Source organism: Ochotona princeps, chromosome 17 (genome assembly GCF_030435755.1).
Source record: "Ochotona princeps isolate mOchPri1 chromosome 17, mOchPri1.hap1, whole genome shotgun sequence".
Taxonomy (NCBI): domain Eukaryota; kingdom Metazoa; phylum Chordata; class Mammalia; order Lagomorpha; family Ochotonidae; genus Ochotona; species Ochotona princeps.
The window spans coordinates 38,720,733-38,737,410 of record NC_080848.1 but is presented as its reverse complement, the minus strand read 5'-3'; the positions used below and the strand labels follow the sequence as shown (position 1 = coordinate 38,737,410).

The 16,678-nt window shown below is 56.6% G+C and overlaps 1 protein-coding gene across 1 annotated transcript in view; it reads left to right on the top strand.

The window, feature by feature from the left end:
* Nucleotides 1-2,922: 2,922 nt before the first annotated feature.
* The window catches only part of RTN4RL1 (reticulon 4 receptor like 1), a 77,089-nt gene continuing 63,333 nt past the window's right edge, over nucleotides 2,923-16,678 (top strand). The window contains exon 1 of the mRNA XM_058675799.1: nucleotides 2,923-3,467. Within this exon, the coding sequence (XP_058531782.1) occupies nucleotides 3,455-3,467 (13 nt within the window). The 5' untranslated portion in view covers nucleotides 2,923-3,454. The remainder of the gene's footprint in view (nucleotides 3,468-16,678) is intronic.

Here is a 16,678-nt window from a genome sequence, read left to right as displayed (position 1 = left end):
GAGAAAGCTGACTCCCAGAGAGAGAGAGAAAAAGAGAGACAGAGAGAGAATCATGACCTTCACAATTGCAAAGTGCCTCCGTAGGCCTGGCCTCCAGCTATGTCTGCCCAAGGAAAGGGCAGCTCCTGCCACCCCCACCCCAGGGCTGACGGTCCACACCGCACCCCCTGGTTCCTTCCCTTGGGCTCCCTGGGCTAGCACTGTGAGCATCACTGGCTCTTTAAGGCAGCTCTGTGGCCTCTGGCTCCCTGAGAGGCCTTCCCTGCTTGGAAACCCCTAATTAAGGTGAAGGAAGAAGGGAAAATAAGCAGCATTGGGACAGGCCCTGGCGGGGAGGTTGCCTGGAGGAAGCGGAAGGTTAGGCAGCCCAGGAGCCAGCAGCTGAGCAGCTGAGATAGCCGGCGGCCAGGTGGTGGTGGGAGTGGGGCTTAGAGGGGCCAGCACCCAGCCCCTACAAAGACACTGACATTCTTAGAACCCTGGCAGGCAGGGCTGGGCAGGAGGAGTTTGTCACCCAGCCCCTGCCCTTGTAGGGTGGCAAGCCCAGGGCAAGAGCACCTTCAGCTCCCACTGCAGAGGGGGCAAAGATGAGCTGCAGTTCAGCAGTGGCTCCTGCCCAGCAAGTGCTCCATGCCTCAGGCCCCTGCTCTCCTGGGGCCAAGGGCTGGCTCATGATGAAGGCCCCATAGCCCACCTGCCAAAGCAGCAGCCCCACTGCAAGGGCAGGTGATACTCTGGGGAACTGGACATCGACACCCAAGTGAGGATGCTCCCCAAACTCCTACGGTGGGGAGGACGCTGGGGGCTTAGCTCGGGCGCAGCACGCCTTCAGCCGGCTGTGGGGGTCTCCCAGCCGGAGTTACTCAGCAGGCTGAGTAATGACTGCCTGACAAGAAGACGGGCACGGTGCACCCCCACATTATACCACAACACCCGCCTGCAAGCGCCCCCACCCCCTGGCTGGACTCCAAGGCAGCACCGGCCTTGTTCAAGCCTGAAATAATTCTGCTTCTCACACTCACGCCCAGTCCCAGCCAACGTCGCCCGAAGATGCCGGAGTCTGGGGGGTGGGGGGTCACGAGGGAGGTAGGCTTGAGGGGGTGGGAGAAGAATTAGTACGACCTGTTTCATCCTCACGCTCTATGGCTCATGTGCTGTGTGACACTGGGCAATCTAATCAAAGCCCCTGGTCCTCAGCTGACACGCAGAGATGCTCTGCTACTTCCTGTGGCATGGGGATTGGCTCTGGCTTCTGCCTGGCAGGGCTTTGGGCAGGACATCTGGCCAGTGTGGACAAGCAGCTGGTGGAAGCCAAGAGAAGGCAGGCCACCCCTGCAGGAGCCAAGCCTTCTCTATTCTTGGACCAGGGGTACCCCTCCTCTGTGGGTGTTTGTACCCCATCTTCTTCCTGGAAGGCCCTTTCCCTTTTGTCCCAGGAGCTTGGCCCCCAGGGACACCTCTTCTGTCTCCCAGCTGTCCTCGGCCCCCCTGACTGAGGCACCACATGCTAACTTCCATCACATTCTGGGACAGCTTAAAATGCCTATTTCTTGAGAGGCAGAGCCAAAGAAGAGAGCTCCAAGGCACTGGTTCACTCCCCAGGTGCCTTACTAACAGCCAGGGCTGGGCTGGGCAGAACCCAGGAGCTGGGAACTCATTCTTAACTCCCTCTTGGGTGGGTGGCAGAGACCCACACTCTGGAGCCTAGGATGTGCTCCAATACCACACCCCTCCCCTGGGTACCGTCTACACCAAACACCTGCTCCCTGTGATGTCATTGGGTCTCTCTTCACCCACCACACCACACGCTTCTGGAAGCTCAATATCAGCTTCACTGTGCTAGTCTCCAATTGGGAATGGTCCCTTTGCCCTCAATTTGCTGTCATGCCAAGTGTCCCTTCAAGGAGAAGACAATAGGGTCTCAGCTGCAGATCACCTGCTCAGAGCATCCTCATTCGAGCCCTAAGTGTAAACTCCGTGAGGACAAGGACCTCTTGGGCTGAACTTCCAGGAACAGCTGTGCGCCACACCTGACAAAACTCTTTCCATAAATCCATAATTTGGCCCATTCCATTTTCTTCCTTCAGAATCCTTCTTATCCCGGGCCAGTAGGGGGTGCCTCCACCCAGGATCTTGCCAGGCCTGAACCTTTCCCTGTGCTCATTCTCACAGCCCCCTTGAGGGACCCGCGTTCTAAGCGATGCCTCCTCCATTTTTTCCAGCCGGTGGGGTGGGGTCTAGGTGCACAGAGGATGATCAGAAACCGCCCCACCTCCCGGCGGAGGTAGCCGACTTGAATCCCGCTCTGATCTTCCCTTCTGTCTGGAATTTGCAAATGGGCCTCCCGGAGTGCTGGCTGCCCCCTTATCCTTCCCCACCCCCTGAAAAAGAACAGTGTTCTGGGGCGCGGGTTGCGGGGCGGCTGGGTGCGCCTGAGCTGTTTCGGGCGGGCAAGAACCGTCGAGCCTGGGAGGAGGAAGGGGCGCTGGTCGGACAGGAGATGGGGCCGGAACACACACTTGGGACCCGGACTCGGGGCAGCTGTCCTCCCGTCCCCGCCGGTCGGCAGGGCGCACGCAGCCAGCTGCCTCTCCCGGTGACCTCCAGCCGCAAAGGGCGAGCTGGCGGGGGCTGGGCTGCGGGTGCAGGCTTCGGGAAGCCCGCGGGGCCAGGAAGGGGGGCGTTCCAGCTGCCCGAAGACCCGCCAGTGGCGCTGGGGCAGGTAGCCGGACGCACGCTGGCACAAGGATCGTCCCCGGGGGCGGGCGCAGCGAAAACACCTTGGGAGGCGGCGCCGCGCGGCTGAGCGCCGCTGCCCTGGGAATAGGACGGCACTCGGCACCGCGAGCTGAGAGCACTTTCATAAATTTTGTATGGGAGGCGCTCCGTGAGCGGGGGCGGGGAGCGGAGAGGGAGGGAGCGAGCTAGCGAGCGAGGGAGGGAAGGAGGAGGAGAGGTGGGGGAAGCCGGGGGGAGGAAGGGAGGCGCCCCGCTCCGCCGTTCGCTTGGTCCTGCAAACGCGCGCTGGGCGCTTTCCTCGGAGCTCGGCGGTGCGCGCGAGCGCCCTTTTGCAGCAACCGCGGCGGCGGCTGCCCGAGGGGGCGAAGAAGAGGGGGCTGTGACCGGCGGGCCAGGGGGCCGCGCCCCCCCCCCTCAAAACCGCCTGCAAAGTGCTCGGGGTGGTAAAAGCAGGCCTCCGGCTGCGCGAAACGAACCGCTCGCCCCGGGGCTGCCGGGCAGCGCCGCGGCTGCGGGCGGGCGCCGGTGTCCTCGGCGCGGGGCTTGGGCTCACCATGCCCCTGCGGGGCCGGGCCGCCGGGCACAAGCGGATCCCGGGTTTGCCCCCGCCTCGACGCGCTCGGATTAACTGCAACTGGCGCCTAGGGATTTGAATCTGGACCTCGGAAGGGAAGCGCACCTAGGCCGACCTCGGAGCGGCGGCCCCGCGGCCAACATGCTTCGCAAAGGTGAGTTGGAGCCGCAGGGGCAAGTTGGAGTTGGATGCGCACGGGACAGAGCCACGAGCCCGGGAGCCGTGTGGCTCCGGAGCTCTGGCTCCGGGAAGCAGCCGCTTGGCGGACTGGCGGGCTTTGCCGGACGCACTCACCGAGAGGCTGCCGCCGGGGCTTGGCTCCTGTTGGTAGCCGGTTACGAAATCCCGGGTCCGCTGCATGATGAAGAGGCCATACCAGAGAATCTGGCATGGCGGGGGTTAGCGTGAAACTACAGTGGGTGGCGGGAGGTGGAAGGGGAGCCTGCCTCCTGGGACCTTCGCTTTAGCGTTATAAAGTTTTGCACTTGCAGGCTGCGTTCCCTGTGCCGGCACCTGCCCCTACTTCGGTCGCTTCGGCGGGGCCGGGTCCAACCCGAGTAGCCGGCAGCAAGTCACCAACCTCTGCCAGAGCTCTCGGCGCGCGCCCTGGCTCCCCACGCGCAGCACGGACGCCTTATCCCCAGCGGCGAAGGGTGGGGAGCGGCAAGCGCCTGAGGGATGGTTGCCCAAACTTTCCCTCTGCCTGAAGCGGAGGGACGCGAACGCTGAGACAGTGCAGACGAGTGTGTGAGGCCGGCACCAGGCTCAACTTGTGGAGAACCGGCTATGCGTTCGCTTCACCCGCGTCCCCCGCGTCCCCCGCAGCTAGCGACCCCCGGTACCAAGCGCGGCAAAGTTGGCGCGGTGCTCCGGGGAAGTCCCGCCGCGCCCCCACGTGGTTGCCGCTCAGGGCGCTGTCCCTGGGGGCCCAGGAAGGGCAGGTGACCACCCGGGAGCCCGAGCGCGCACCGGCCAGCCACCCGCTGCTTGGGGCTCTGTCCCCGTCCCGAGTCCCACGGGCTGTGACTCCCCGCAGGGACCACTCCACCTCACTCGCCCCTGGCCCCGGTCCGGCCTCGGAGGAGCGGCGCGGTTCCAGTGGCTGGCGGTCCGGGCTCTGCGGGAGCGGGCTGAGGCGGGAGCTCAGGTAGCAGAGGGGCCTGATCCCTGCGCTCCACGCTCCAGCCTTAATCCGCCCCTGTTTCCATGGCAACAGACCGAGGTGTCGTAAGCACAGCATTCTGACCTCACAGCGGGCTGGGGAAGGAGAAAACGGGCAGGGGGAGGCGGCTGACATGCAGTGATGGGGGAACAGGAGAGGGAAGCGAACCCCAAGATGGATGGGGAAAAGCAAGTGCGGGGGTGAAGGGGAGAAGCCGAGAGAAGTGGGTCGGGCAGGTGGGTGGGGAAAGCAAGCCTTTGGTGGGGGGATGGGGGCAGAAAGGGCTGGGTAAGGGTCTTGATGGCCCACCATGTGGGAGTAGTCACAAACTTGTGTGTGACTTATGGTCTGCGTCCACGTGGCTGGGTGCAGCGCTGCTCTTTGCCATGGTGTGGGAAAGCAGGGCGGGTTATGGACGCTGCTCCTTGGCTGCACCCTGCTGAAAGGGGCCAGCAGTCCTTTCAGCTCAGAGGCAGGTCTGGGTCTGCGCAGCTTGGGGCTGGCGTGCAAACTTGCCCCATGGGCACAAGGCTTCCCAGGCAGTTTTAAAAGGCTGCTACGTCTGGGCTGCAGGTCTGTGCTGGAGGTGATGGATAAGAGCTGATATGGTTATTTCCCTGTTGATCTTTTGTCTTTGGACAGTTAAAAGGGAGCCCGGGAGCTGCCCACACGGGGTGGGGGGTTCCTTCAGGTGCCCCAGGAGCCTCTCCCACCCCCACGGCCCAGAGGCTCCAATCTGGGTGAGGCCCTGGGTGCATTCTGGGCCCCACTCCTTGGGGAGGGAGTGGGGGAGGCTCCTTAGCCTGCTCCAGAAGCGGCCACTGGAGGTTTGGCAGTCACATGAGTGTGTGTGCCACACAGGCTGTTTTTCCTTCCCTGCTCTGCCTGGCTGGCAAGAGAGGTGCCACCCACAAGAAGGTTTGTGCCTGCCTTGGCCTGAGGGGAGTGGAGAAGCCCTCTGCTGGCCCGGAGCGAGCTGCTGAGATTTTATAAGGACAAATGAGTTCTTTTTGGGTCCCCCACTGGGCGTTTTTCAGGTTTCTGGTGCCTGGGAGTGGTCTCTTCCACAAGCATGTACAGGATACAGATGGTCTGGGTGGGTGCTAGGTGTGTGCCCAAAGCCAACCAAGACTGCCTGCAGCTGGTGCCTACAGAGGCGCCCTTGGGGCCTCTGCTGCTAGGCCTGTTCCTGAGGACACCCAGCGGGAATGCTGCACGTGGAGAGCTGGTGCCAGTTTCCCTCCCTCCTGTCCTGCAGCTGCTGCGCCCTTCTAAAACCCTGAGGCAGCTGGATGGTCTGCTTCTGATCTGGAAAGTGATTGGAAGGATGAGGAAAGGACAGCATTCCGATGCCTCAGGAAAGGGGATAGAGAGAAATACCCTGGCCTTTCTGCACAGGGAAGAGCTCATGGGCCTGATGCTGGAATTAAGAAGGCTCCGTGGTTAGGAAACTTCAGAAGAGGAAGAGGAAGGCAAGAGGAGACCTGGGACCCTGAGGTCCCAGGTCTGCTTTCCTATTTTTTTTTTTTTTTTTTAAGATTTCACTTATTTGCAAGGCACAGTTACAGAGAATCATCTGCTGGTTCACTCCCCAAATGACAACAATGGCTGGAGCCTGTTTGGGGGCAGGGGTCCAAGCATGCGGTCCATCTTCTGTGCTCCTACGGGCTCTCGCAGGGAGCTGCATCAGAAGTGGAGCAGCTGGTGCTGGAGCCTTCACCTGACTTTGAAAGCAGTGACTTCATGCATTACATCAGCACCTCAGTGCCGAACTCTCTGCTTTCCCCTGAAAACTCAACCCTGGCAGGACATTTTTAGGGGGTGGAGGAACCTTGAGCCTCTGGATGGACAGATTGTACTGGCTACAGCCCCACTTCTGTGAGCCAGAACAGTCCCAGAGGGATGTATGCCCTGCCTGCTTTCCCATCTCCTCACCTACCCTGGCGGAAGCAGGCATACAGAAGACACACTCCTCGTCGACAGAGGCCAGGCAGGCAGCAGGCGAGGCAAGGAAGGCCCCAGCCGGCCCGCAGTCGTGGGTGGAAGGGCAGCCTACTGGGGCCTGGGGGTCGCCAGAAGCAGCCTGCTCAAGTTGGAAATCTATGATTTTCATTTTTAGAGTTACAAAAACAGAATGCAAATTAAGAGCCTCTGGGTTAATACAGAGCTTTCCCTTAAACTTTGTCTTGTTAAGCAAGGAAAGAGAGTGCCAAATAGGCTTTGTTAAGTGGCAGTCTAATTAATAATTTAAAATCTTGTAGCTGTCTTTCATTAGAATTTATCTATACATCAACCACAAAATCAGTCAAACACACTCATTTATAAGTTAATACCCTGCCTGAATAATTCAAAACCAGCTAGGTTAAGTCCTGCAACCCAGAAAGATACATTTTGTCCTCTTGGTGGCTGAGTGAGGCTTCTCCTTTGTGGAATGAAGGGTGATGGGGGCCTTGGTGTCATCAGGTAACTGATGGGTTTGAATCCAGAGTGTCCCCAGCTGAACAGAGGATCTCGATGTGGCCACATGTGAGCAGACTCCCTCTCTGCTCCCTCTCAGAGGAACAGGATTTGAGGCTGTTGGTCATAGGCCCCATTAGAGAGGGAGAGGAGTGAATGGCCCAGGGATGACCCAGGTCCTCCTTGCTGCTGGAGAGGGAGTGTGGCTTCTTAGCTCCAGTTCAGGGGCAGATGTGGACTTTCAACCTTCCCAGCCCACTCTGTCCAGATCCTGCAGTCAAGTCTAGTGGAACCAATCTGGCCTTCAAGAGCTTTTCGTTAGGAGCTTCTGGGCAGCTTCTCTCGTAGAAGCTATTGGTCTTGTGCAAGAGAAGCCAAGAGGAGGAATTTTAGGAAGGCATCATGCTACCTTGGCAGAGAGAGAGGCAGGGAGTTGCTAAGTCAAGCCTATGCAAGCGTTTGTTCACCAGTGGCTAGAATAAAAGCAAGGACAGCAGTGTAGTGTCGTCCCCCGCCCCCTTCCTGCTGTGAAGACAGACAACACTGGAAATATGCTTCGGTTCCGTTCCTGTCCTGCCAGCACACGGACAAATCCTTGTCGTGGAGTCCTCAGATTTGTTTTTCCAGAGGAAACTGTCCCAGCATGTACACAAGTCCCCCCATTGCAGGAATGACCCCTGGAACTTCTGGCCCTTGCTTCTGGGGGTTCAACGGCACTGCTGATAAAGATCAGCTAGGGATACAGAGCAAACGTGTACTGGATACAGGTGAGGTTCATGGCCATGTTTGGAAGGACAAAGTCTCATTAGGAAAAGGGACCAGAAGAGGCCTGCTGACCCATGGCAGATGGAGCCGAGGGGCAACCTTGTGGGGTGAATCCAGCTCCTGTGACTTCAGGATCAGAGCCTGGAGAAGGACAAGAGCTGTCCACCTGCTGGAGAAGAAAAGGAGGGGGCAGGTATTGTGAAGGGTGTCAGGAACGGATCTGCTTGGTGCCATCTGCAGTGAAGTAGCGGTTAAGGTTAAAGCAGAGAGAAGATGACAGGGAGGGAACAGATGGCCGAGGAAGCAAAATAGCTGGTGAAACGGGAACAGAGCCTCCAGGGAGAGCGGAAGGCAGGACCTCTGCAGGCAGTGCCGGAAGTGGCACTTGCCTGGGGCTTTGGTGGCCAGACCACCGCATGGAAGTAAGAGAGGGTGAGGCAGTGGCCCAGCATGAAGCTCCCCCCAAGGCCAGGAAGAGGACTCTGGAAGCTGCCAGTCTCAAGTCTAGGAGTCCAGGACCAGAGATCACCTAGGGTAGCCGTGGACTTGGCGAGAGAGGCCTGGCTGATTTGTTGTCCATCACAAGAACGAGGTAAAGCCACCTGGAGTCTCAGAGCTCTCCTGGTTGGTCAGCCGGGAGGAGATGCCATGCTAAGTGGAAGCAGACTAGAAGGAACACTTCACTGTTCCCAGCCTGCCCTGGGTCTGCATATCCCAGTGACTGGCCATGTGTTGGTCAGAGCTGCTCATACTTACTGTCTGCCGTGGGTCAGCAGGTCTCTCGTTTTCCTAACAAGACGTGGTCCTTCCAGTACACATCTGTTTCGCGTCCGTACCTGGTCTCCATCAGCAGTGCCATTGAACCACCCTCCCCTCCCCCAGAAGCAGGGGCCAGAAGTTCCAGAGATCGTTCCTGCAATGGGGGAGCTTGTTTCCGTACTGGGAGTTTGAGGTCCTGGACAGTTTAGTATAGTCCAGATTTTTTTTAAGATTTAATTTTTTTTTTTTTTATTGGCAAGGCATACAGAAAGAAGGAGATACAGAGAGAAAAACTCTTCCATTGTCTGGCTGCAATGGCCAGAGCTGAGCTGATTCAAAGCCAGGAACCAGGAGCTTCTTCCAGGTCTCCCACACAGGTGCAAGGTCCCAAGGCCTTGGGCCATCCTCTACAGTCTTTCTAGGCCACAAGCAGGGAGCTGGATGGGAAGTGCAGCAACTGGGATGCAAACCTGCGCCCATATTGGATCCCGGGGGAATCAAAGTGAGGATTTAGCCACTAGGTTACTGTGCCAGGCCCAGCTCCGTGTATTTCATGCCTCCTTCACATCTCTCCACAAGCGCCCTGCCAGTTCTGTTCATGCTTATTCCTGCTTACATTTTTATGGATGTGAACAAGACAAGAAATCTTTTAGTTGCTGCTGGTTCACTCCCCATTGTCCAGGAGAAACAAGGCTGGGCCAGAATGAAGCCATGAGCCTAGAACTCCATCCAGGTCTCCCCTGTGGATGGCAGAGACCCGACTGGTTGAGCCATCACTTACTGCTCCCAGGGTGTGCATTAGCAAGAAACTGGAATCACAAGAAGATCCGGAACTTGAACCCAGGCTACTTGGGATGCAGACATTTCAAATAGTATCTCTTTTGTTGTTGTTGTTGTTTTCAAATAGCATCTCTTTTTAAAAGGTTTATTTCTTATTGGAAAGTCAAATATACAGAGAGGAAGATTGTCAATCCGCTGATTCAGTTCCCAAGTGACCGTAATGGCCAGAGCTGAACTGAATCAAAACCAGGAGCCTTTCCAGGTCTCCCACGTGGGTGCAGGATCCTAAGGTTTTGGGCCATCCTCAACTGCTTTCCCAGGCAACAAGCAGGGAGCTGGCGGGAAACAGGGCTGCCGGGATGTGAACCGGTGCCCATATGGGATTCAGGCGCATGCAAGGCTGGACTACCGTGCCAGGCCCTCCAAATAGTATCTTGCTGCACCAAATGCCTGCCCTTGATTTCTACTTTAAAGAAAGAAAACTGAGGGGCTAGTGTTGTGGTGTAGTGGGTTAAATTACTGTCTGTGGTGTGCCAGCATACTATGTAGATGCCAGTGAGGATCCTGGCTGCTGCTGTCCTTCTGATCCAGCTGCATGCTAACATGCTTAGGAAAGCAGCAGAAGATGGCCCAAGTGCTTGGGCCCCTATACCCACATGACAGTAGATCCAAATGGACTTCTAGGTTCTTGCCTTCTGCCTGGCCCAGCCCTCGCCCTTGTGGCAAGTTGAGGAATGAACCAGTGGATAGAAGCTCTCTCTCGGCCTTTCCAATAAATACATCTTTTTTAACAATACAAGAGGGAAAGAGAAATCTGAACATGGAGAGAAGCAGGCCCTTGCCCTGGGCCACCCAGTTGGCATATTATTGAGTCAGAACACAATGCTGCTATGTCTGCCAAGCCCACATTCTTTCCCCGACTGCGTCAATCTCTTAGCTCCTCTCTCTCACGTGCCCATCTGTCTTGATTTGTATGACATTTGTTTTGTGGGGTACTGGGCTGCTGAATCATTTGTGTCCTACTATAGAGGTCCCCGGTACTTGCCACGCACTCCCTTCCTGGCATCCGCCGGGAAGGCTCCCCCAGTTCTGAGCCACTCCCTCATGATCCCTCTTGGAAGACACCTTGGTCTCCTGCTGTGGTTTCTCCACTGAGGTCCAAAATGGGACAGTGGGCCAGGGCCCCTTCTGCCTGCTTTCATGCCCCTGAGAAATGCCCCAAGTCGTGATGTTTTTAGGGGGGCAGGACCATGCGTGGGTTCTTAGTTTTCCCCTAAGATTGCTCTCTGTCTCACCCCTTGTTCCTGGCTTGCCTGATGCATCTGCTATAGCCATGCCCTATACTGGCTGAGGGAGGTGACCTCTGCACCTGCCCCTGCTTCTGCAGAGTGCTCCCTCATTGCAGGAGGCCTTCTTTCCTTGCCCCAACCCTGGCCCACTGGCCAGGGTGGCAACTGCAGAGAGGCGGCTAACATCTTCCCATGGTTCTTTTGGAGGAGGAAGAGGTTGAAGTCAGGCGGGGAGTGCAGCTGCTCCCGGGCTGTTGGAAGAACAAAATCCGACAGGCTCTGCTCCCCACCCTGCTCGCCGCTCACAAGGGGTGGGGGGCATCTGGTCTGCAAGATTCGGTGGGTGCTCTTGAACTGGTGATTACTGTCTCATCAGTCGACAAAGTCTGGATACAAAACTGCTAACAGACCCCACGATCTGATTCAAAAGAGGCACTCTGGAGGCCTCTGTGCTGTCGTATGGCGAGGGTTGTGCATATGTGTGTGCGTGCTGGTACAGACAGAAGCACTCCTGTGAGCAGACAACCACCTCCCCGGCCTGCGCATGTGTGAGGTTCTGGGTGGCGTGCTGCTGCACACTTTGGCACCCACGGCCTGGGTTCCTCCAGGGGTTCCCCCAAGAGTAGGTAGGCTAGCACAGGATGTGCTGCATGTCCCACGCAAAGCTTCCTGAGTGGGTGTGAGGCCTGTCTTTGCAGGGGTTGGGTGGACAGGATGTGTCTGTCTGGGGGACAGGCTGTTGCAGGCTCCAGAGATGAGTCTCAGCCTCTGTCACCCCTGGACCTCTGTCAGAGGGGTCCGTTGGTGACAAAGGGTCCCTGAATCAGGAGGCAGCTGCCTGCTGACCCCCAGCCTGGCCAGCTAGTGTGCCTGTTTGCCTCTCTTCCAGATTGTACTAACGGGCTTTGCCATCTCTCCCTGGGCACCTGAGCCAACTCCTAGTGAAGGGGCCTTGCCACAGGCAGAGATTCATGAGGCCCTGGGGGGAAAATTGGCATTCTTCTTAGGATGATTTATTTATAGGGCGATTGGCTGATGGGGATGTGGAGGCCACGGTCCCTCCATTAGCAAGAAGCACGCGAGGCAGGAAGCCCCGCTCTGCGTTTGACATTCAGTGGGGTGACTCCTACCGGGGAGCTGCTTTTGCTTTTAGAAGGTTTTGCCTTTAATGTTCTATTCATGGACTTGTCTGTGCAGGCTGGGGGAAGGAAGGGGCATGTGGTGAGGTGGGCTGGGAGAGCGGGGGTGGGGGCTTGAGGCTGGCCAGCCTCGATGGAGGCTGAGCCTGGGGAAGTCAGTGAGTGGCCGGCATGGGGGTAGCCAAGGCCAGCAGGGCACATGAAGGCAGCCGCTGTGCTCCTGCACCACAGGCCCACACCTCTTACTTGCATGTGCCACGGGCCCCACACTGTGTGTTCACTTCTCCTGGCCATCTCTGTTCACTGGCTGCTGGGCCCTGCCTCCCACCGCAGCCCTGTGACAACCCTGGCTTTGGCCTTGCCACAGGCCTGACTGTGAGCTGCTAGAGAGAGCAGCGAGCTTGGAGCTTCCCAGGGAACTGGGTTTCACTCTCCTCGTGCCTGACCCACAAGAATCCCGTGTACACCTGCTAACTCAGTCTCAGTTTCCTCATTTGTAAAAATGACTTGACGGATAGTCTTGCAAATATCCTTGGCTGTAGAGCAGTGTTTGCAGGTGGTACTTACAGTGTGTGTGTGTGTGTGTGAGTATGTGAGTGTGTGTTTATGTGAGTGTGTGTGTGTGTTTGAAAGTGTGTGTGGCAGGGGACAGAGAGAGGTGTTCCTCCTTTGGCCTTGCTGCCACCCATTCTGGCTGTCCTTGCAGTTTGGACACTCAGGGAGTCCTCTGTGGTCCTCTCCCAAACAGGCCGTGCACACAGGAAAGCTACACATGTGCTGAGTGTTGTATCTGAGCAATAAGGCCGCCATGTCCCTGTGCAGATGAGCTGCTTGCTCCTGTCACGGTCACGACCCACACGCATGTGGCCTCCTTGCCTGTGCCTCCCTCATCAGGCCTCTGGCTCTCTGTCCCTGGCCCATCACTCCACCACCCCGCCCGGCCCCACACCGAGCCTGCCTTACATCGCCCTCACCTGCTTGGCCCCCTGGCAGCAGGTGACTGCAGCGGCCATGCAGTTTGTCCCAGCTGCCCTGATGCAGCGGCCCAGGTCTTCTTCCTGTGACCATGGCTACTGCTGTTCCACCTGCCAGGCTAGCTTCTCCTCCTCTTGCTATCCTTCAGAGAGGGGCTTCTCTGACCAGCACCTCAGACCTTCACCCTTTACATACTGTTCTGGGGACTTTAGCATATCTCTTTACCACTATACTCCCACCACCGTCCCCCAGATCCAACCTCCAGCCACAATGCGGCCTCTGCCATTGGGAGCTGTCTGTCCAGCTCACCCCTGAGGACCCCACTGGTGGTTTCACAGCCACCCCTAATCGAGACCTGAGCTGAGTCTCTGTCTTCTGTCCTCTTCCCTTGGTGCTGGGCAAGGCCTCTTGTTCTCTCAGCCCCAGCATAGCCTGCACCTCCTCCAGCCCTGTCCTAATGGCTGAGTCCTGCCTTCCCTCTGGCCTGCCTCCTCTCTGGCCTTCACCCTTGCTGGCTGACAGGTTCTGGGTGCAGCTACTCTTGTCTGTGATCTCCTCGCTGCCCACCGACGGCCCAGACCTGGAGCTCCAGGGCTCCCCTGCCACCTTCAGGCCAGCTGCATCACACTGGGCTGCAACATGCTCGCCCTGTCTCTAAGGATAACAGGCAGCTCATTCTTCCCGGGGCTGTCTCTTTGGTTCACACCTCTCCTCTGTGCCTTTTAGGGATCACCCTCTGGCTCCCACACCATGGCAGTGGTCCAGGTCTGGTCGTTCCTGTCACAGGCCTAGCCCACTTCATTGCCAGTGTGCTTGGATCTGACTTTCCAGCTAGTTTCCAGGCTGGTGTCTGGTTCCTGATTTCCCTGCTTGCCTCTCTAGACCCGCAGTCTGCCTTTGAGGGCAGCTTGCTAAGTTCATGATGGGTTCTGCCTGCCCTTGTTGCCCTGGGCCTTCGGCTCACTCCATCCAAGGGCTCTAGCAGGTTTTCCCAGAACAGAGGTGACACTAGGAAAGGTCAGGTGGCTGGTAAGGCAGTGAGACAGACAAGGGAAGGAGCTGAAAAGGGGCGCATCTGCAACCAGCTAACCCAGGGGACCCACTACAGCCTGCACCTTGAGGTGATCTCACCCAGATGGGGGGTTCTGGGATGTCCTCCGGCTCCCACTAGGCCCTAGTCGAGTGCTTTTCCTTGCAGGCTGTGATTCCCCCAGCACTCAAGGCTGCCTTGTGGGTAAACAAAACTAGCACCCTTGCCAGAGAAAGTGCTGGGGTATTGGGCATTGGGCAGTCAGGCTGGCATGTGTGGAGACGGTCAAAGTGAGGGCTTGTGTGCTGACTCCTGCAGCACTTGTTATTCAGCACCTGTCAGAGGTTTTCTCTTGTAACTGCTTTCACCCCCCCCCCTTTTATTTATTTTTATTTGAAAGGCAGAGTTAACACACACAGAGGGAGAGACAAAGAGATCTTCTACCTGCTGGTTCACTCCCCAAATGGCCTCAATGGCCAGAGTTGGGCTTATCTCAAGCAAGGAGTCAGGAGGAAGTTTTTCTGGGTCTCCCATCTGAGTGCAGGGTCCCAAGAACTTGAGCCATCCTCCACTGCTTTCCCAGGCCATTAGCAGAGAGCTGGATCAAAAGTGGAGCAGCTGGGACTCAAACTAGCAACCATATGGGATGCTCATGTTGCAGGTAGAGGCTTAGCTTGCTACACCATGGCACCGGCTTCCTCTGCAACCATTAAAAAAAAAAAAAAGATTCAGGCCCGGCACATTGGCCTAGCAGCTAAAGTCCTTGCCTTGAAAGCACCGGGATCCCATGTGGGCGCCGGTTCTAATCCTACCAGCTCCACTTCCCATCCAGCTTCCTGCTTGTGGCCTGGGAAAGCAGTTGAGGATGGCCCAAAGCCTTGGGACCCTGCACCCATGTGGGAGACCTGGAGGAGGCTCCTTGCTCCTGGTTTCAGATCGGCACAGCATCAGCCATTGTGGTCACTTGGGGAATAAATCATCGGACGGAAGATCTTCCTCTGTCTCTCCTCATCCTTGTATAACTGACTGCAATAAAAATTAATAAATCTTAAAAAAAAGATTCAAGAGGCAGATAAAATGATTAGAGAGAGAGAGAGAGCATGCGCCAATTCCGTGGTACACTGCCCAAATGCCTGTAATGGCAGGGAGCTGGGCACTCAGTCCAGGTCTTCTGGATGGCTGGCAGGGACCCAGCTATCAGAGCCATCACCTGCTGTGCCCCAGAGTTGCATTGTTAGGAAACTGAGGTCTAGCCTACACCCTCTGATATGGGACTTGTGTTGACAAGTCTCTTAGGCACTAGGCCAGCATCTCTAAGTTCAGTAAGAGCCTCTTCCCCCCAACACAGGCTTTTGGACCTGTGGACCCCGCTTCCCCCATAGAAGTCACATTGTGTCCAGGATTTCCTAGTCTGTTTAGTGCTTCCTTTTCTACTTATCAAATGATCCCCATTTCCCAGCAGGACCAGACTAAGACAGCATCCAATGAAAAAGTAGAAAATGTCACACTGGGACAACAAATGAATTGTGCTTTTATGAGATGATTAATAAGTATTGATTTGACTGATTTTCCATATAGGATGGAACGCACATGTTTTAAAGCAGGCTTTTTTTAAAAAGATTCATTTGTTTTTTACTAGAAAGGCAGATTTAGAGAGAAAGAGAGATAGAGAGAAAGATCTTCCATCTGCTGGTTTATTCCCCCAATGGCTGCAAAGGCCAGAGCTGAGCTAATCTGAAGCCAGGAGCCAGGAACTCCTTCTGGTCTCCCTTGTGGGTGTAGGGTACCAAGGCTTTGGGTCAACCTCTACTGCTTTCCCAGGGCATAAGCAGGGAGCTGGATCAGAAGTGGAGCATCCGGGACATGAAATGTTGCCCATATGGAATGCTGGCACTTACAGGTGGAGAATTAGCCTGTTGAGCCACCGTGCCAGACTCACACAAGAAATCTAGTACCAAAATTTCAGTTTCAGTTTGTTCTGTAGCCATCGGAAAAACTGAATCATGATAACCTAGAGCTTGCTGGGGAAAGAGGGAATGAAAGAAATTTAGGACCAGGAGTCGGGAGAGAATGGGGCTTTTTTAGGGGGATGCAGAGATGAGTCCTACCACAGGATTTTCCCTGTGTGGTGCCTCATGAAAGCAGGACCAGTTAGTCCCAGTCTTCACAGATGAGAAGACTGAGGCTCAGACTACAGAGCTTGGACAGGGCTGCAGCCACCTCGCCGTGGCCCTGTCTCAGCGTGGCCCCAGGAAGCTGGCAGGACACGTGCTGTGCTGGGAGAAGAAAAAGCAATCTCCCCGGGAGAAGCTGAGTGTTGGAATTGGCAGGATTGCATAGAACAAAATTTGCACTATTGATTCCATGGCAAATGCAGACCTCCTCGTGGACACGCTGCATTTCAGGGATCTGAGATGTTTGAATGAGGCTGGGCTGAATGTGAGCACATCAAATTGCCAGGTGAATCAGAGCTCGGGCCGAGCCTGGGGTGAGAAGCAGGCTACTTCTGTCTCCACGCCGCTGCTTGGTGAAAGTGACTGATTCCTTTGAACAACTCCTTCACTTCTCTGGGAGGGCTCCTGGGTGGTTGACCAGGCCTAAGGTTTAAACAGAATTTCTGAGCAGAGGGCAGGAGGCAGGGGCTGCGCTGGGGCCTTGCTTAGGGGTGGGAGCCAGCCAGAGGGACTCAGCAAGCCCACTGTGGCCGTGGGGCTGCCTGGAGGTCCTGCAACTGACCGACAAGGTAAGTTCTAAGGTTCAGGGCAGCCTGTTGGAAAGGGAGGTTATGGCAAGGAATTGAGTGACTGGACCTCAGAAATCTCCAAGAGGGGTAGGGGCACTCTAGTAAGTGCAGCTTCTTGGCCCTGGTCTGTCCCCCAACTATCCAGCTGGCTCCTGCTCTTGCCCTACCGTCTGCACCCAGTGACCTTCACCTAGCCCCAGGCCACTGTGGCTTGCTCATTGAGATGATCTTTCACTTTGGCTTCCTACAGCCAGTTGCCTCATAAT